The following is a 22,115-nucleotide window of genomic DNA, read 5'->3' on the forward strand; positions in this document are numbered from 1 at the left end:
GTATCCATGAACTTTGGCGGCGCACCCTCGCGTTCTTCGTCTTCCAAGCCAAAATCACCACTTTTAAAGCGTGCAAACCACTTCTGGCACGTTCGCTCAGATAGAGCATGCTCACCATAAACTTCCACCAAGATACGATGACTTTCGGCTGCTTTTTTCTTCATATTAAAATAATGAAGAAGAATTCCCCGCAAAAACACATTATTTGGCACGAAATTCGACATTTTCAAGTGTGGTAAAAATATTGTTGTTTACGCTTCAAATAAAAAACTTATACTGACGTTTGTGCCTTACGACAGTAGCTCTCCAATGAATGTTTGGAAATGTGGATCGATGGAATAATAATCAAGTTACGCCATCTGTTGTAAAACCGCACGAACTTATTCATAGTCCTATTACTTTCCTCTCGGAAACTCCACAAGCGGCTGCATTTGATTGTTTGACTGTCTAGACTTCAGCGCCACAGAGAGCATGGTTTCGTGTGTAGCAGTCCACGCAAGTGGGAAAAGTCTATGAGCGCGAATCACTTGGGAGTGGTCAGAACGATTTTCAGCATACGGCACAAGCAACTCACAACTTCCCCATCCTCTGGGTAGCTTCCGAACATCCGTTCGAGAGCGAGATAATGTGAGAAAGCGCAATAACTCAGGATATTTGTTTGTGCGCTGTGCGAAATTAAATTAGCATTAATTTTATTAAATGTTCCTAAAGTGATTACTACAAATTTTAATTCTTTATTAGTTTTTTTTTTAAGAATCTGTTTAATTTTTTTTGTAAGCCAATATTTCAATGTTTAACCAATTACTGTACCAGAAATAAGTTGCATTTAAATAATTTAAAGGTAATTTACATTCTGTATACACTTTTAATGTGCAACAAAATATTTCAAAACGTTGGAATAGAATGCAAAAAATCTATTTTTATATTATATTTTAACTGGTCTTAAACTGGTTACTTTAGAAATATATTGGCCCAGAATTTTTCGGCTACTATGAATTGGTATTTTTATAATATTTTGCTCACGCATGACCGGGCAATTGTCATTCCCCAGGACAACGCTGTGTTAAAAATACCGCTCCCTAGCATGGAGAAAAAATAGAGCACCAACTGGTTGAACTGAAAAGAGAACTGTTAGTTCACAACTAGTATTTTTACTCGCAGGGTAGTCGTATACACATACATACATACATACATAAGTAATGTGGCAGTTATACGAAGCAATGTCGTATATCTCATTGGTAGCCTGCACTTCCGATATGAAAGTTTAAAGTCCACTATGAAATCAATTGAGCTGAGCTCATCAATTTTCACACAATGGAAAATATTTGTATGCGCGTACATACATACATACATACTTACAACGGTTGCAAGCACTGATAGCGACAATGTAATTTGCATTCTCAGTACAGCTGCCCTCAGTTGTAGACAGGAAAAGAAAATCGTAAGAGCAGAAATGTCTTCAATGTTCGCTAAAAAGATTCAGTGATGGGTCGATTATACTTTACACTGCGTTCAATAACTATAGCACCTGGATTTGTTGATAAGTTTTGACAATTTACGTATTTGTTTGGTATTTAATTTTACTGGTTTTACAAAGAATAAATCCAACGGATGGATGGAGTTAAATCCAACGATCAAACTTTATGCAAATTAAAAAAAATGCAATAAATTTTCATGAAATTTTCTAGAAAAAAATCAGGGATGCATTTTGTTTTTTTTTTTGTTTTTTTGTAAAAAATAGAATAAAAGTTTCAAGTGGCTGAAAAATAGCATTGATTTCAAAAAAAAATTTGTTTTTTTTTTTGCGGCGCTCTGGTGCATTTTTTCCATATAACGAAAGTTTGCTATTTTTTTTTTATGAAATAAAACAACCCGAGGACTGTTGAAGATTTAGGTGGCATCTTTCTCATTTCGAAGGAAATGAGATCCAATTATACCGCCATTCCAAAACCAGTCAATCTTTGTGGTTGCATTGATGCTTGGTGGAATATTTGTCGGTTGTGGTCGAAACATTAACTGTCATTTTGCTGTTTGAGGCCCTAAACAGAATTGCAGCGGGACGGCAGAACAGCGGGAGAGCAGGTAATGGGTTAACGCTTGGTGATGAGCTGATGCAATTCCGCCGGAAAATTAGGTCAGTTTAATACAATTGCGACGGGGACGGAAAACGCCATGCGAAGGGACGATTTTCAGCTGACATTTTTTGGTTACAATAAAATTAATTTTGTAGTGAAATCTTTTCGTTTGCTATATTTGGGAAGCAACTCGTTGAAACTCATTGTAACAAGAAACTTCTTTCTAAATTATTGAATTTAATTATTTTCTTGATTGATTTTTCGAATAATATTTGCTTGTTATTTGCCTGCTGTTGCTTGTAAACAAACAAATTGTCACCAAGTAAACAGAAATGCAGCATTGAGTCTTGCACTCGTTGGAGAAAATAGAAATGAATCTAATTATTTTGCCCCCATAAAAATAACCCACGGCAAGAAATCCGTCTCCACCGCAATTTTGACAGCCGTCAACCCCTCAACCCATTACCCGCTACCCGCTGCAATTCTGTTCAAGGGGTAACATAGCCACTGATCAAAAATATCAAAATACAATTTTTCATCTACAAGGAGAAGTCCAAAATTAACAAGACTGGCGTTATAAAAATGTTTTTGATGGCGCCTTATTTTTAATGAGTTCGTGCATTGGTAGTTACATCCCCAGCTGATTTCCAGTTAAAGCTTTGTGGCATTTGGTTTAGTGGAAGCGAAGTTACTGCGTCTAAAGTGTCAGTATATTTGTGTCATCGGTACCAAAAAGAGTTTCGAACAAAGAGCTAATATCAAATTTTGTGTTAAAATCGGTAAAACGGTTACCGAAACATTTGAATTGATGAAAAATGTTTATGGCGATGATTTTCCATCTCGTACCATAGTTCATGAGTGGTTAACATGTTTCAAAATGGTTGTGAGGACATAAATGACAGTGAACAAACGGGCCGCCTAAAATCAGTAATCACCGAAAACTCCATCGAAATTGTTCGTAAATTTATCAAAAATGAACCAAAATCATCGTTGAAATTCATGGAATCGAAGTTGAATATCTCCTAAATATCGATTTATCGCATTTTAACTGATCATTTGGGCTTACGAAAGGTCTGTGCACGTTTCATTCCGCACAAGTTAACTGAGAATCAAAAAATGCTCAGAATTCAACATTCGAAAGACCTCATTAAAGAGGCGAAAAAAGACGAGAACTTCCTTTACAAGTTCGTAACTGGTGATGAAACGTGGTGTTTCCAACATGAATCTGAAACTAAGCGTCAAAGTGCCGAATGGAAGGTCCCAGACAAGCCACCATTCAAACAAACGCGTTTGGAGAAGTCAAAAATCAAGTCGATGCTCATTTGTTTTTGCGATTCCAAGGAAATTGCCCACAAGGAGCTCGTGCCAGTGAGCCAAACCGTTAATGCAATTTTCTATCTTGGCGATTTGAAGCGTTTGTTGCATCGCATTCGTCAAATTCGTCCTGAATACCGTGAAGAAGGAAGCTGGCGCTTATTGCATGATAATGCACCATCTCATCGATCCACTTTTGTGATTGATTTTTTGACTAGAAAATCGCATTTTAACCATCAATCATTCACCGTATTCGCTTGATATGGCTCCCTGTGACCTCTACCTATTGGCCGACCGCTAATAGACAAACTTGTTCTATCACTTTGCTTTATTTCATTTTTCCTCACTTACTTACTTGAAATATACTTATAAATAAGCATACAACAAAGTCAAAGCGACTAGCAGCAGAGGCTATCAGGCTGCCTTTTATTTTATTTATTTTCTCTTACTTACTTGCATTAAAGTAGATGTTTCTAGAAAAAGCGCATTTAGCAACTTTTCACTCTAGCCTAGCGATATTTATATTTACAACTGAGTAGGAGTTTCGCTAAAATTTTTTTATAGTTTCCACACGTTAAGAAAGCGAGAAACGATACTCGATGAAATGGCGAACCTTACTGAATATTTTGATTGCTGATTAGCATTGGTTACTTCGGCGGTTGCTGAAAAATAAGAATTGTAAGAATTATCATTGCACTCTGGCCATCTTTTAGTAGAAATTTAGCTGCTTGTGGAATAGTTGATATGAGTATTAAATAACTATACAAAAAGATGGAATTTACTGGCTTTTCACATAACAAATTTTATTTTGTTTTTATCCATATTGGCGGTACATACAGAATTGACCTTCAAATTAATTTGAAAATTAAGAATTCCTCTTTATATTGTGAAAACTGTAATCCTCAAACCAGTCTCAAATCATTTTCAAACGCTTGCCGTTTGAGAAAAGGCTGTGATGTCCAATCAGGCGCAAATACTACTTACATACAAATATTACTAGACCAATATAAAAAAAAGTAAATTGTGAAAATAAATAATCGCCAGTGAGTACTTACTTACACTTAAAAATGCATAGAGTTAAGCAATGCATGAGGAAAAGCTCAAGTATTACAAACGAAGGTTGCCTCTTATATTTTGTGACTTTACAATACTACGAGTGATGGGCACTAATTCGATGTTTTCATCGAAAAGTTTGGTATTTTTTAGCATAAACTTGCATATGACATTTTCATGCACGAGCTTTATTTATGCTTTTTTCAGTGAGTCGGAAAATTAATTTCGATGGAATAAACTGGTGAAAATTTTCGTGCGATGATTTATTACGATTTTTGACGTGGAGTATCGAGGCAGGAGTGCATTGATCAATTTCGTTTATTTCGTTTATTATTGTATAAGTCTAAAACATAATTATTGTTTTTACAGACCATTTAGATCTAATATGAGCTTAAATTACTACTATATTACTAAAATTATTAAATAAATTAGAAAAAAGAGTTTAAAAATTTATAAAATTCATTCTTTGAAACCGAAAAGTCAAGCGGAATAGAACTCGAGATCTCATTGAATTCTCTTAAAGCGCGGGGAATAGGAACATTACGCGCATAATTCGTGTTAAGAAATTTAAGATGAAATGGATAAGTATTGCGTAGAGATCTAGTAGGAATATGAAAGTAAATGCAACGTAATAGTCCATTTATCCTTTAATTACACTAAAAACAAAAGACAGTGAGAGCATAGACCTTCTACTCTATAGAGACTTTAAGATAACTAAAATCAAACGGGAATGATAGGAAGGGATAGAATTTGAGAATTTTAACGACCTGAGAGCATATTTAAGGAACACCTTCTTTACACGTTCAATAGCAAATTGGTGGCAAGGCCGCCAGATAACAGTTGCATATTCTAATCTAGAGCGAACAAAGGAAGTAAAAAGTAATTTGTGAGTGTAAGGGTCCGAGAACATCGAGCTATTACGCCGTATAAAACCTAAGATTGAGTAAGAAGTTGACACAATAAAATTAATGTGACTGTTGAAAGAAAAATGTGAGTCACAGATCACTCCTACATATTTGAATTCATGAACAGATTGAAGTAAAGTATTATCAATGCCAATCAAAGATGACTGGAAAACATTTTGAGTTTTGGCGAAGGGGACATGAAAACATTTCTTAAAATTTAGAGAGATGCCAGAGTTACTGCACCAGCGAACGAGCGCATTAATTTCCGTTTGCAACATAGGAAGAACCTCATGTTTTCTAATAGCCGAAAATATTTTCAAATCATCAGCATACAAAAGAAAGTTGGCAAATGAAAAACAGCTACAAATATCACTAATAAATGGAACGAAGAGAAGAGACCCTAAAATACTGCCTTGTGGCACCCCTGAAGATGCAATGAAAGGTTCTGAACCTTCACCCTCAATCGTTACCACACATCGTCTATCGGAAAATAAGCTTTCAACCATTGAAAGAAAACAGAATGGAAAACAAGCGAGGCTAATTTACGTAATAGAATTGTATGAGAAACTCTATCAAATACTTTAGAAAACACAATCGACATGTAAACACAATCGACTTGAAAACCTTCAGCTAAAAAAGTTCCAAAACAGTATTCACCAAAAGCAGCCAGGTTGGAAATTATAGACCTACCCGAGATAAATCCATGCTGATTGGGCGAGATTAAGCTCTTGGTTGCAAAGTACATTTTTTCTTTTACAATTCCTTCGAAAAGTTTAGAAATAATAGAAAGCTTCGAGATCGGCCTATAGTTGCACACATCATTCTTTTTGCCTCTATTGAAAATAGGGGTGTTAGTTGTGATTTTCCAATCGTTGATAAAAACTCTCGAAGATAGAGATTTATTAAAAACTAATTTGAGATTAATGACAATAGCCGGGCAATTTTTAAGAAAAGTTACGGACAGCCCATCCTTATCAGTCTGCGAAGCAGGCTTTAAATCCAAAATCCCATTCTCAATGTCCAGACAGGCAAGATGAAAGTGGATTATCATGACAAGGAGAAAACGAGTACGTATCATCACTAGTGAAATTAGATTTGAAAAAATCGGCAAAGAAATTGGCTACGCCCACAGGAGTAGGCGCTAATTTGTCATCAAAACGAACCGCAGAAGGGACTCCAGCGCTTGACTTTTGAGATTTAACAAATCGCTAAAAGGCCTTAGGATTAGACTTAATATTCTCTTCAATCCGAAGAATATATAGTTCCTGTATAAAAATTTATTTAAACAGTTGAATTTTTTTAAGCAATGCTTGTAATTTATAAAGATAGATTCTTAGATTCTAAAAATTGCTGGTGAAGCTTATTCCGCTTATTTTTAAGTTTTTTAAATTGACAAGTGTACCATAGAAGTTTATAAGTTTACTTCCACTTTTAGTATTGAAGCACCACACTTTGCCTCCGTGAAACGCTAGTACAACGAGTCGATGGCTGGTGGCCGTCGTTCCCTGCTGAATGAATTTCGTAAAGGCAGTCTAAAACCGGTTGACAGAATAAATCAATGCTGTGCGTCGCTTGATAACGCAAGATGTGATATTCAGCGAGCATCAAGAATGAAAAGCGAAGTCCTCGTTTTTCAATGCCTGAAGAAGCTGGTTGAAGCCTTTAACCCTTTGAGGACGAGTGTCGGCATATAGCCGCCCAAAATAGTTCGGAGCTGCAAGGCTCGCGACGTGTCTCGTTCTGAGCAATAAGACACGCAAAGGTATAGTAAAAGAGTCACATTTTTATTCAAAGCCATCAGCGGCCATTAGCGATGAAGTGTCATCGTCCTTGCAGTAGAGTTGGAACGAATTTCAGTTCCTCGATTCAGTTTCACTGTCAGAGGAACCAGCAGACTTTTTATATATTTTATATTTTATCCTACGCACGATGGCTAAGCGATCTAAAGATGATACGTCAGATAGTGACAGTTCTAACAAATATTACTTTTGAATCTGATAAGATGGAAGATGACGGCATTACTTCGTCAAGTGGAAGTAAAATCCGTGCAATAAGGAATCCATTCAGGCATTTCAACATTACCAGTGATAGCAGTTTGATTATATGTTAATTATTTTTTATATAGTATTGGGTAGTCGAAAAAATCTTTTCGTATTTCTAATCAAACTTCAACTAATTTTTTTTATATTTATAATGAAGTTTATTAAACCAAATATGTATATTACCATTTTGGTCGACCACCTTTTGCCATTTTTCTTCTAGAGACATTATTCCATCAGTATGAAACTTTTGTGGTTTCTCGGCGAAAAACTGCGACAAGTAATTTTCACAGGCTTCTCTTGAAGCCAACTTTACTCCATTAAGTTCTGCATTGACGAGTTCTGCATTGACCGAAACAAATAGTAGTCCGATGGTGCAAGGTCAGGGCTATATGGTGGTTGCATCAAAACTTCCCAGCCAAGCTCTCCCAGTTTTTGCCGAGCCATCAAAGATGTGTGTGGCCTAGCGTTGTCCTGATGGAAGACGACGCACTTTCTGCTGATCAGTTCTGGCCGTTTTTTTTTTTTTCGATTGCTTGCTTCAATCTCATCAGTTGTTGACAGTAAAGTGTAGAATCAATCGTTCCAGTAGGCTGGAGCAGCTCATAGTGGATGATTCCTTTCTAGTCCCACCAAACACACAGCATAACCTTTCGGGGTGTCAATCCTGGCTTTGCGACCATTTGTTGAGCTTCAACCCCTTGCATCATGATCTTTCTCGCACATTATTGTCGTATTTGATCCACCTTTTGTCTCCTGTTACCATTCGCTTCAGAAATGGTTCGATTTCATATCGTTTCAGCAACGAATCGCAGATGTTAATTCGGTCCATTAAATTTTTCACAGACAATTCATGTGGTACCCAAACATCGAGCTTCTTTTTGTAACCAGCCTTTTTTAAATGGTTCAAAACCGTTTGATGATGAATGTTTAGTGCCTTGGCGATGTCGTGGCAGCTTATGTGACAGTCCTGGTCAATCTTTTCAATAATTTCATCGACTTTTTCAACGACAGTTCGACCGGAGCGAGGTGCATCTTTCACATCGAAATTTCCAGAACGGAAGCGAGCGAACCATTGTTGTGCTACACGAACAGATACAGCATCATCTCCGTAAACTTCACAAATTTCATTGGTGGCTTGCGTGACATTCTTCCCTTTTTATACAAAAATTTCAAAATATACCGAATTTCTTCATTATTTTCACTCATTTTTGAGCAGCTATAACTTCTCCGAATTTAATTTTTTTTTTTGCTTAAATGAAGCTTAAAATGTCACCTTTCTAACACCATATGATATGACACATTGTGATTGGTAGCTCTGGAGATAGATGACTCCAACGACATCTATTGACAAAATACGAAAAGACTTTTTCGACTACCCAATATATATATTTTTTTTTCTTTCAGAGAAAATGTCCACAATTTCAAAGCGTGATGACTTGCCAAACGTTACTGGACAGAAATGTCAACACAGTTTGGCATTCTCAGCATTCAAACCCAAATTATCGATATCGATAGTTCTCATGCAGCTAAGAAAAACACCCGATACATGCATACACAATGAAAATTAATTGAAAGGCTAAGGCACAAAACTTTTTATTACGTAAAATGGCTTTATTACTTAAATGCATGTCATTAATTGATTACGAAAATGTCATAAGACTACACAGCAACATACATACATACGTACACTGAATATAGCTAAAAATATTGCACCTTGTTATACATACAACACATAGGCGTCCTGATAAAAACACCTACACATGTATGCATTTATAAAAAGCTCGCAAAACTGTGAATACTCGTATATAAATATTCAACTTGTTTGCAAAAAATTTGTTATCACTTCCGTTTCTTTTATCACTCAAAAGCACCGCGATTATGCAGCCATGGTAAGACTGCCTCGGCGTGTTTGCGATATCGGTCATTCGTATACATCAGTTTTTTGAATTCTATACCACCTGGTGTGTTGCCAAGTAAGTTATCAGCATTAGCCCCATCGGTGGGATCGAGCAGCACTATGCCCATGTGACCCGAAACCACAGCAGGACCTGTAAAAGGAAAAAATGATTTAAAAAGGTTTATGGAATATATGAATGTATGAGGTCCGCAATAAAAATAGTGGTTAGCCATTCGTCGAAATAACAAAACTCAAGAATTTTCATTAAAGCTCCACACGTTTTTTCGGAAATTTGAAAAAAAAATGTTGGTGCAGTTTTATAGCCAGCCGAATTTTGTGCAATAAAATGCTAGTTTTAAGTGGCTCCGAAGTCGCGTATATTATTAAAAGACGCGTGCTAAGTTACTCTTTTATTATTACAATATTATTAGAAGGCCATTACGCACTGCGACCAGAGTTGATCTATTGTGAAAGGCCTATTTTGTAACCCTAGAGTTTTAGGCTTTTTAGAAATTTTAGCACAGTTTTGGGTTTGTTGTTCCAAAGATTGCATGGAGATACTACGATACCACCAAGGTGGTGAAGTCTTTGTCTGCCCAACGCAGGACATTCACAAAGCACATGTTCTGAGCTTTCTATGTCCATTTCGCAAAAGCGGCAGACATTGGTCTCGGATAGACCAATATTATTTAGATGGTACCTCAGGCTGCAGTGACCTGTAAGGTATCCGGTTAAAAGACGCAGATCTACTCTGTTTAGTGAGAGAAGTTTGTCAGATATTCCTTTGTTGGGACTTAGGAATAGTTTAGCTTGACGCTGGCCGGCACAGTTTAGCCAGTGTGCGGTAAGTTTTCTCTCTTCCCATTTCCTAAGGAATTCATTTATGTGGCCTTTTGTTAGTCCACAGAAAGGCTCAGGACCAGTAAGTTGCATATTTGCTCCTTGTTTTGCAAGGTCATCAGCCATTTCATTTCCCACATGTCCTTCATGTCCCGGAATCCAACATAGTGTTACTGTGTTGAGGTTTCCTAACGTATTTAGAAGGTTTAGGCAATCATTTACCAATTTAGAGGTGATAGTTGCTGATAGAAGGGCTTTTAGAGCCGCTTGGCTATCTGAAAGTATGTAGATGTGAGTACCTCTCATTTTCCTTCTAAGGCATTCTCTCACACATATTTCAATGGCATGTATTTCTGCCTGGAATATAGTTGGGTAGGATCCCATCGGAATCGATTTTTTGAATTTGGGCCCTATGATTCCTGCCCCTGTTCTACCATTTTCCAATTTGGACCCATCAGTAAACCATAGCTGGGAGCCAGGTTTGAAAGTGATAGAGTTAGTTCTCCAGTCTGTTCGTTCATTGGTTATAACTTGGAAGTTCCTGAAGAGTATTGGTTTGGGTGATAGTATATCATCCCTATGAAGAATGGGACTATGTAGGAAGTCTTCTAAGATCTTTAAATGTCCTTTCATATCCCCACTTTTAAGTTCAGATATACCTTTTAGTCTTAAGGCACTCGAGCGAGCTTCCCTTTCAATTAGAATTGGAAGCGGTGGTATGTTCAGGAGCACACCCAATGCATCCGTGGGACACGTTTTCATAGCCCCTGTAATACCAACACATACCAGGCGATGCAGTTTGCTTAATTCGTTTGCCGCCTTTCTTTGCTTGACCTTGGGCCACCATGCTAAGGATGCATAAGTGACTATGGGTTTTACAACTGTGGTGAATGTCCAGAAGGTCATTCTAGGGCTTAGTCCCCATGTAATGACAAAAAGCCTTGTACAGGCAAAGAATGCCTTGTGGCTTTTGAAGTAACTCTCTCAATATGGGAATTCCACGTAAGCGTTTTGTCAAGACTGACGCCAAGGTAGTTCGCTTCTGTCGAGAGTTGAAGTGTTGTTCCATTAAGGGTCGGACATTTGAGATTTATGTTCCTTCTCCTAGTAAACGGTACAAGTGCTGTTTTGGATGGGTTAATGGAAAGCCCGTTTTCCGTGCACCATTTGTTTATTATTGTAAGGGCTTGCTGCATGCGATCCGAAATGGTTTCCTCATGCCAGCCTAATACATAAACTACTAGGTCATCAGCGTAACCCTGAGTGTGAAATCCTAGGTTATTCAGTTTGTGGAGAAGTTCATCTATAACTAGAGTCCACAGAAGAGGTGAGAGTACGCCACCTTGAGGGCAACCTCTTGTGGCTTTAATAGATTTGATTGTTCCTCCTAGTTCGGTGCTGATCGTCCTAGATTTCAGCATGAATATTATCCATCTAGTGATGGGTTCAGGTACCTCCTTTAGATATAGGGCATTATAGATTGCCTCATAGGAGGTGTTATCAAAAGCTCCTGATATGTCAATAAATGCACATAGAGCTATCTGTTTGGACTCAATAGCCTTTTCAATAACTGTTACCAGGCTGTGTATTGCAGTCTCAGTGGATTTTCCCTGTTGATAGGCAAATTGAAGTCGATGCAGTGGGAATTTAGCTAGATTGTATTCCCTAATATACTGATCAACTATTACTCTTTTAACTTCAGTGGTTTATTTCGAAGTAACAGAAAACTGTGTGTACATATATCAGTAAGAATAAAGGAAATGAAGAACGTAAGAAGATTCACCTTGCCAGATTTCAACATATATTTTACACATTTTTCTTTTTTTTTGCGGACGATGTTGCGTGTTCTTCCATATAAAAAACATAATCCTTTAATTTTGAGTAATAAAATATATTAATAGAAATAAAATCAATTTTTTTGCTTGAAATCATATTTTATCTTCAAAATTGTAAAACAAAAAATTTATTTTAAAATTTTTAAACTGTTTTTTAATTTTAAATTTTACAATTTTTTTTTAATTTAAAGTTTTTTTTAATTTTAAATTTTAAAATTTTTTTATATTGTAATTTTCAATAAAATTCATTGAATTTTAATAAAAAACAAAAGAGTGTTTTTTCAAAAATTACAAAAAATCCCTACATTTTGAGCAATAAAATATTTTTATAGAAATAAAATAAAAATTTTGTTTGAAATCATATTTTATTCTAAAAAACTATTAGAGAAATTTTTTTGTGTTAAATTTTTGTTTGTAATTAACAAAAAATCAATAAAACACCATAAAAATGCATAGGTGTTTTTCAAATATAACAAAAATAAATAGTCCCTAAATTTTGATCAATAAAATATTATCAAAGAAATAACGTAAACATTCTTTTGAAATCATATTTTATCCTAAAATCTGAAATTTTTTTTAAGTAAAATTTTTTTTTTTTTTAATTTTTTGTTGAATTCTAAATACAACTCTGCAAACCAATCCTGCTCTCATAACGAACAATGTACAATTATACATTAGATAGTAGGCGATGACAAAAATGTAAAAACGGCAGTTAGAATAAAAACGTGAATTACATCGACACGAGTTTTTCTTTCTGAAATACTGCTTTCGGAAATACTGCTTCATTTTTGAATAAAATTCGTTGAAATAAAATAAAAATATATGGGTGTTTTTTTTTCAAAAATTACAAAAAAAATAAACTCTAAATTTTTAAGCAATCAAATATTTTTAAAGAAATAAAATAAACATTTTTTTTAAACAATATTTTATGCCAAAAACTTATAAAAGAAATTTTTTTTGTAATTTTAAAATAAAATTCATTATTATGGATGTTTTTCGAAAATTACAAAAAAAAATTATTCATTGATATAAAAGACATTTTTTATGTTAAATTTTTTATGTAATTTTTGAATAAAATTCTTGAAATACAATAAAAACATGTGGGTGTTTTTTCAACAATTACAAACAAATAAAATAATGAAATCATATTTTATCCTAAAAACTTATAAAAGAAATTTTTTTTGTAATTTTTAAATAAAATTCATTATTATGGATGTTTTTCGAAAATTATAAAAAAAAAAATTATTCGCTGATATAGAAGAAATTTTTTATGTCAAATTTTTTTTGTAATTTTTGAATAAAATTCTTGAAATACAATAAAAACATATGGGTGTTTTTTTTTCAAAAATTACAAAACAAATGAACCCCAAATTTTTGAGCAATGAAATATTTTAAACGAAATAAAATAAACATTTTTTTTAATGATAATATATTTTATCCTAAAATATAAAAAAAAAAATTTGTATATGTTAATTTTTTAAGAAAATTCATTAAGATACGATAAAAAACATATTGGTATTTTAAACAATGAAAAAAAAAACAAAAATCCCTTAAGCAATAAAATATTTTTAAAGAAGAAATATATATATTTTTTAAATTATATTTTATCCCAAAAAATTATAAAACATTTTTTTCATGTAAATTTTTTTTTTTTTTTTTGTAATTTTTTAATAACATTCATTCAAATAGAACAAACACAAATGGGAGTTTTTCAAAAATTACAAAAACAATAATCCCTAAATTTTGCGCAATAAAATATTTTTGAAGAAATAAAGTAAAAATTTGTTTCAAATCATATTTTATCCGAAAACATTACAAAATTATTTTTTGTATTAAGAAGAACCTAAGATATTTCACTTTAACTTTGTACCGAAATTTTTAAACTTTGACTAAATCTCAAAATTATAAATTTTGTTTTCAAAATGTGTCAATTTACTTCTCAGTCTACACAAGCTAAACTAACTTTCAGTGAAATTTCCCACAAAGTCGAAAATTCTGGAACCACTTGACTGTTACTTGACTTGAATGTCACTCGCGTCTCATACATTCACCACCCTCCTGTCATACTCACCCCAAAAGTCATATTTGTACAACGCTATGTGTAGATCTTTCAAAGCAGGCAATTTTTTGGGATACTTCAGCAATTTCAAATACTCAATCAGCTGGTTGTGGTAATACATGATGAAATATTCAAAATATTTCAACTTGATTTCATATTGTGTCGAAGACAGCAGCACATTGTACAGGTCATGCACCGGTGGTCCATAACGCGGCATCTGAAAATCAACGAAATATGTTTCCCTAATTTTACCGAACGCGTCATATTGGAACATGATATTGTTGGCCCAAAAATCGCCGTGATTCAAAACATTAAATTCATTTGGATCGATTTGCATCATCGAACGAAAGTTGTCGAACATCTTATCTTGGCTCCTTTCCTACAAAAAAAAACCAAAAAAATATAATAAATTCACGTATGTATGTATCTATATATATAAAAATTCAGCCGTTTTTCGCGTTGTGATGGACTTTACGGAGAATGGCTCAACCGATTTTAACCAAACTTTGCCACATTGAAGAGACACATGTGGAGAAGATTTGTAACTGTGTTTGGTTAAAATCTCCTTTACTTCTTCGTCATCACACAGTATACACGAGGCAGCGTTCTTTTTACGCGTGTGGTTGTTATTGTAAACGGTTGCATGGAGCGTACATTTTACTCACATATGTACAAGTTAACGCAGCAGTATTTATGCCTAAATTTTCATTCCATTACATACATTTCAATGGAATGCAAACATACATACATATACATATATTCATACAGCAGTGGCTGCACGCCTGCATTCGCATAGAATAGAAACATACAAATTAGCAGGCAAAGCTGTAGCTGACGGCCTGCAATAATTAATCGTAACGCAATGCTGCTGTGACTAACTTAACACTTTGCTTAAATACTTCTTCTTTACACCCACACTTCGGGATAACCGAAGCAAAACCATTAGCTCAACGAACCTGAACAGGTCGTCGCTAAAAAAGTACTTAAGCAAGGCTGTTTTCTTAGAAGATTACCAAAGGTTATCAGTAATAGTGCATAGTGAAAGTAAGTGTTAAAACTAACAAGAAAGTGTTTTATTTGGCAAAGTGTTCAAGTGAAGCAGTTTCCAGGCATCAACCAAAGAGATAAAAAAAGGGCGTCAGCAATATTTAAGAGAAGAGATTGTTTTCACATTTTCCAACGATATTTTCACGAAAAATTTCAAAAATATATATTATTTTTGCTGATCATTTCCCATTTCTGTTCTGTGTAATTTTCATTTCAACGCGTGCACACAGTTCAATTATATTTTTAAAAGATGGCGGTAACAGTATGTTATTGTAATTTGAATTCCAGTTTAAAAACAAGAAAAGTAGCAATCAAGAGCTCAGAGTGATATAAAGAAGACCCCTTTGATTCGGTAAAAGAAATGCCAAGAGGTAGAAGACATGCTAACATCGGACGTAATACATGTCACAATAGAAATGTACAAAATCACAGACAAAATGAAAGTGAGGAAAATCATGCTGATAGATTAAGTCAACAAAGAGATCGTACTAGGTCACGTTCTCAAAATCGGCCAATGAATATCAATTCTGTAAATTTGAATGGTGCAGCATTTCAATATAATCCACAACTTGATTATTCATCTCACAAATACGTTGCCATTGGAAGTATGGATAAAATTTGCGGATTTTGTCAAGCATTGAAATTCAAAACTGAAACACCAGGCATGTGTTGCGCTGCAGGAAAAGTTCGTTTACCAGGCATACAATATCCGCCCGAACCATTAGCTACATTATTATCGGGAACATCACCGGATTCCAAACATTTTCTTGAAAAAATTTCCTCATATAATTCATGTTTTGGGTGGAAAAATTATAACCGATAACTTCATGCCAACGTTCAAGGTAATACATAAGCTTCAACGTTCAACAACATTCGCTGACACATCTAATGAATCATTAGATTTTATGGACACAAATTATGGCTTTTTTCAGATTCAAGGGCAAGCATATCACTGAACCTATTATCATTACTACCACTACCCGATCAAGAGTCAAAATTTTTGAAAATTTATTTCATTAATGACAACGATGATGAACTTGAAGCGCGGTGTGCATTTTCCAGAAATATAAACAGTCATTATGAGAGAGGTACAAGATTTATTACACACACACAATTTTTTGGTGCAAGGTTTTAAAACAACAATCGAAAGATTTTCATCTGATAAAGGTGGAAGATACAATCAACCAACTTGCTAGTTGTCCCGACAAAAAAAAAACAAAAAAACGTAGAAGATCACCAGAAGATAATGGAAAAACAGTCACTGTGAAAATAAATAATCAAGATGTGGAGATCGATAACCGTTGGATAGTTCCGTATTCCAAATTATTATCGAAAACATTTAACGCACATATAAATGTTGAATATTGTAACTCCGTAAAATCCATCAAATACATATGCAAATATGTATATCAATAAAGGAATAGGCATGGCAGTATTTGGAGTTGTAAATCGAAATGATGAAATTACTAATTACCAAATGGGAAGATACATTAGTAGCAACGAAGCAGTTTGGAGAATATTATCATTTCCGATTCATGATCGCCATCCAGCTGTTATTCATTTGTCAGTCCATTTAGAAAATGAACAAAGTGTTTATTTCACTGAAAATACTGCTCAATAAATGGCCGAACGACCACCAGCAACAACACTAACTGCATTTTTCAACTTATGTGAAACAGATTCATTTGCAAGAACATTGATTTATTCAAATGTTCCTAAATATTATACTTGGAATGCATCATCAAGGTCCTGGGTACAAAGGCAACGAGGAATACCTGTAGATGGATATCCAGGTGTTCATTTGGGTGATGTAATCGGACGACTTTACACTGAGCATCCAAGTAAAGTGGAATGTTTCTATTTACGTTTACTCTTAGTTGATATTCCCGGCCCAAGATCATTCGAAAGTTTGAAACGAGTTAATGGTCATCTTTGTTGTACTTATCAGCAAGCATGCAAAGAATTAAATTTGTTTGAAAATGATAATCAGTGGGATGCAACTCTTATGGATGCATGTGCAACAAGTTCTCCACACTAGATAAGAACACTATTTGCCATCATTATTGCTACATGTTTCCCTGCAAACCCAAAAGAATTGTGGAGTACTTACCAAGAATACATGACAGAAGATATCCTACATCAAATACGTCGCATTACTGCAAATCCAAATTTGAATTATACAGATGAATTATATAATGAGGCATTAATTAAAATCGAAGACTTTTGCCTGATGATTGCAAATAAAACTCTGAGTGAAAAAGAACATGATCGGAATGATCTGAACACATTTGTAACAACAAACCTACCAAAATTAAACACAGAATAAAGACAGGCATATGACACAATTATAGACAATGTTGCAAATGAAAGAGGAGGAATATTCTTCTTAGATGCACCAGGTGGGACTGGAAAAACGCTTTTGTTGTCGTTAATTTTGGCCACCATTCGATCACAGAATAATATTGCATTGGCTTTGGCATCATCTGGAATAGCGGCAACTTTATTGGGCGGCGGTCGCACTGCACATTCTGCATTAAAGTTGCCATTAAATATGCAAGTAAATGAAGAACCAACTTGCAACATTTCTAAAAATTCTGGAATGGGAAAGGTTTTACAAAGATGTAAAATTATTGTATGGGATGAATGTACGATGGCTCATAAAAAACCACTGGAAGCCTTAAATAGAACACTGAAAGATTTTCGAAATAACACAAACATATTTGGTGGTGCACTAATTCTATTGGCCGGTAATTTTCGACAAACTTTGCCTATTATTCCCAAATCAACAGCAGCCGATGAATTGAGAGCGTGCCTTAAATATTCTAATCTGTGGAGATATGTTCAAAAACTCACATTAACTACTAATGTTCGTGTGCAGTTACAGAATGGTCCAACAGCTGCTGAATTTTCCGAACATTTGTTGCAAATTGGAAATGGACGAAAGCCAATTGATAAGAATACAGGCATGATCACACTTCCAACAAATTTTTGTACCGTAACAGAATCAAGAGTACAATTAGTGCAAAATGTATTCCCAAATATTGTACAAAACTATCGAAATCAAGATTGGCTAAGCGAGAGAGCTACACTGAAGAGCAAAACTGTAACAAAATGTAATACTTTCTATTTCAACACATTCTTTTTTAGACATGTTTTAACAAATCAAATATTTTTTTTGCATAACTTTGTTGGCATGTATGTACTCTCTCTCTCAAACCGGTTTGGTGTCAATGCAACAACAACAACACTAGTAGCAAGCAATAATGCAAATAAAGACAAATGTTACAGTTTTGCACTCACTCTTAATTTTCAAATTTTCCGTTATTTTTCTCGTAATTATATATTTGGTGGATTTTTAATTATTATAAACGTGACCGTGAATAAGACAAAATGTTAAATCGGGAAGTACAACGCCAAATAATTGATTTGCTGAAGAAGGGCGAGTCTATAAGAAAAATAGCTAAAAAATTCGAAGTGAGCCACATGGCTGTACAAAGGCTGCGGAAAAATGTACCAGACGCTATTCCCAGTAACAAAGGAGGCCGGCCAAGGAAGATAAGCGACCGCGATGCCCGCCATCTGGCAAATTTGGTAACAAGCAGCAAGGCGGTCACTCCCAAAGAAGCACTAAAGATGCTGGATATTGATGCCAGTCAGTTGACAGCCAGGTGCAGCCTGAAAATTAAGAGTGAGTGCAAAACTGTAACATTTGTCTTTATTTGCATTATTGCTTGCTACTAGTGTTGTTGTTGTTGCATTGACACCAAACCGGTTTGAGAGAGAGAGTACATACATGCCAACAAAGTTATGCAAAAAAAATATTTGATTTGTTAAAACATGTCTAAAAAAAAATGTGTTGAAATAGAAAGTATTACATTTTGTTACAGTTTTGCTCTTCAGTGTATATTAGCTACCAAAAATGTCGATGTCAATGAAATCAATGCCAGTATTTTGACTCAAATTCCAGGTGAAGTTGTCACCTATAAATCAATTGATTCAATCACTAATCCCGCCGATGTAGTGAATTATCCAATTGAATTTATGAATTCACTTAATTTGCCTGGCTTGCCACCACATCGTTTGCAATTGAAAGTCGGCGCTGTGATCATTATGTTGCGAAATATCAATCAGCCGAAACTATGCAATGGGACAAGATTAGCAGTGAAACGGACAATGGACAATGTAATTGAAGCAACAATTTTGAAAGGCAAATTTAAAGGTGAAGATGTTTTGATTCCGCGCATTCCAATGACAACAGATTTGCCTTTTGATTTTAAGCGACTTCAATTTCCCATTCGCCTTGCTTTTGCTATTACAATCAATAGGTCTCAAGGTCAAACACTTCAATTATGTGGAATTGACCTAACTTATCCATGCTTTGGACATGGGTAACTGTATGTAGGATGTTCTCGAGTAGGGAAACCATCGTTACTTTATATTTATACACCGCATGAAAATAAAACCAAAATTTTGTGTATCAGAAAGCTTTAGAATAAGTTGTTAGTTTACAATCATTAGAGTAAGTCACTAAAATAAATAAAACATTGTTATTAGAATAAGTCACAAAATAATGGCCGAGCATGAATTAAATGATGAAACAAGAAAAAAACAAAGAACACTTTTCATTTATATTTTTCTTTCACCCAGCGAAGCGGGTGACGGTCCGCTAGTTTTTATGTAAATGCGCAACTTAGTTAAGTGATTTATATCGCATATGACATGCGCAGCTTTTATAGCAAAAACTCATTCGCACTGCACTTTTGCACTGACGCACGTACTCACCATGCTTTCTATGTACTCTTCGTGCCCCTTATATGTGCGCACACACTCGTTAAACAATTTTGTACTCGATTCATTCATAGCTTTCATAATCTCTACAAATTGCTCGGTGAGAATTCCGGTAGCGATAGGTTTTGGATATGGGCCCTTGCTTTCAACGCGCACCGCTGAGGCGGCATGCCATTGGGCTAGCTTTTTTAAAACACATTTAACATGCTCCATATCGAAACCTTCCAAGCGATTGGCATTCTTGAAGCTGCGCTGACGCAAATCTTCCAGGAGTATAACACCGAATTCGGATGGCGTCTGTAGCTCATAGAATTGTGGCGCGAATTTCACTTTAACACCAACGTCACTATACAACTGTTCCAATTCGGGTATCACATCACGGTACATGGCGCTTTCGATGTCGAATATATTGTGACCCATCATCATCTTTTGCACCGTCTCAATCGGCAGTTTCAACATATACGATAGTTGCTTCGTTTTTCCAGCTAGAATTTCGATAATAAGTTTAAAATATTCACTTTTTTTCATTTTTCATTTTTTATTTATTTTTGTTATATATTTATTTTTATTATTTATTTATTTATTTTTATTTTTTATTTATTTTAATTATTTATTTATTTATTAATTTATTTATTTCTTTATTTTTATTATTCATTTTTTTAATCTAAACATACTTTCAAATTCCACTTCCATTTGCACCAAAGCCATTAGCGTGGCATAATTTTCGCCTGCATTTTGAGCTGGCTTGGCGCTGAAACTTTTAATGGCCTTAAAATCGGGCACGTTCTTCTTGAGCAGATCCACGAATAATTCTCCCTTTAGCCAGTCGGGCATTTGGCGCGCAGCAGCCATAGCGGCGGGTGGTGGTACATTAGCTGCTGTTGCAGCTTCATCTCCCGCTTCGGGCGCGCCCTTCACCGCCTCTGATTCTCTTTTGTTACTTGAATTCGCTGACATCTTATTGTTATGCACTCACTCACGCTTTATTACTCTCTTTTCTTTTTATATTTATTTTTTTCTCACTTAACAAACTTCTTTAAACGATATACGGTGTGCAGAACACATCTACCTCGATCAGCGTCCAACGAAATACTATTCTGAAAAAAGCTTTGCTCTTGAATTAATAAACAATGTAACAATGTAACACTTCATAGTTGCAAGCATTAGCTACGTACATGCTAGCTGAAAGGCTTAGAATAGAGAAGAGCTTTTTGTGTCGACTGGAGATTGCTAAGTTTCGTAAATATTTATTACTTGCCAATTTAAGTATTATCAGAATTTAAAGCTGCATGTCATGTCATACAAACAGCATGTGAAAAAATTATGGTTCCGCAACATGTTGGCCAGTCTTGACTACTTCTATTCTATACTTTTTATAATTAAAATTAAATAAAAAATGTAAATTATTTTTTTTGTACAAAAATATAATTAGTTCATCCTGTAAGTTGGGCTAGGTATGTAGTGCTGGCTGATCTGTAAGAAGAACTCACTTAGACCTCTAGGGTCCATTGTGTCACCAGTGTACAGGGTTTGATTGAAAAGTGATGAGCCTTATTTTTTTAAGCAGTTTAATTAAACCTTTTGGCTTATACAACTAATATTCTTCAAAATAGGACCCTTGAGCAACAATACACCGCTGGTAGTGGTCCTTCCACTGCAGGAAACATTTTTTAAACTAGGCTGTTACAGTTTTTTGGATCGCCTCGATAGAGTCGAAACGCCTCCCTTTCAGCTTACTTTTCAGGCGCGGGAACAAGAAGAAGTCCGGAGGGGACAGGTCTGGGCTGTAGGGAGGGTGGGGAAGCACTGGAACCCCCATCTTGGCCAATGCAGAGGTGCAGAGGAAGGCGGTGAGCGTCGCTTGATAATACAAGATGTGACATATAGCGAGCGTCAAAAATAAAATGCGAGGCCAAAGTTTTTCAATGCCTGAAGAAGCTATTGAAGCCTTTAACCCTTTGGGGACGAGTGTCGGCATATAGCCGCCCAAGCCGTTTTACCGTTCCGGACGCGTGCCGGCATATAATCGCCCAAATTAGTTCGGAGCTGCAAGGCTCGCGACGTCTGTCGTTCCGAGTGATAATTCATTCAAAGACATTAGGGGCCATTAGCGATGAAGTCTTATCTTCCTTACAATGTAAAGTTACGATGTGAGACGACGGTAGAGTCAGAACGAATTTCCGTTCTTCGATTCAGTCTCTCAGTTTCACTGTCATCCTCTGACCAGCAGACTTTTTATATATAAAGCGTTTTTCAGTAA

General features: G+C 35.2%; 2 protein-coding genes across 2 annotated transcripts in view; one reads left to right on the forward strand and one right to left on the reverse strand.

Moving 5' to 3' along the window:
- LOC128866622 (uncharacterized) overlaps positions 1 to 22,115 on the forward strand; it is a 146,121-nt gene that overhangs the window by 101,026 nt on the left and 22,980 nt on the right. The gene's annotated exons all lie outside the window — the stretch shown is intronic.
- On the reverse strand, positions 8,975 to 20,964 carry LOC128866624 (uncharacterized). The gene is made up of 4 exons (XM_054107500.1): positions 20,530 to 20,964; positions 19,850 to 20,340; positions 14,033 to 14,399; positions 8,975 to 9,437 (listed from the first exon to the last, which is right to left on the reverse strand). The coding sequence occupies exons 1-4, from the start codon at positions 20,810 to 20,812 to the stop codon at positions 9,247 to 9,249; spliced, it is 1,332 nt and encodes a 443-aa protein (XP_053963475.1). The 5' UTR covers positions 20,813 to 20,964; the 3' UTR covers positions 8,975 to 9,246.

Source organism: Anastrepha ludens, chromosome 6, assembly GCF_028408465.1.
Source record: "Anastrepha ludens isolate Willacy chromosome 6, idAnaLude1.1, whole genome shotgun sequence".
Classification (NCBI taxonomy): Eukaryota; Metazoa; Arthropoda; class Insecta; order Diptera; family Tephritidae; genus Anastrepha; species Anastrepha ludens.

Excerpts from the sequence above, each read along its gene's own strand:
- LOC128866624 (XM_054107500.1), bottom strand. The coding sequence starts at position 20,812 with ATGTCAGCGAATTCAAGTAACAAAAGAGAATCAGAGGCGGTGAAGGGC. Across the intron at positions 20,341-20,529 it reads AATGGAAGTGGAATTTGAAA|CTGGAAAAACGAAGCAACTA; the intron begins GTATGTTTAGAT and ends TCGAAATTCTAG. Across the intron at positions 14,400-19,849 it reads AAGAGTACATAGAAAGCATG|GAAAGGAGCCAAGATAAGAT; the intron begins GTGAGTACGTGC and ends TTTTTTTTGTAG.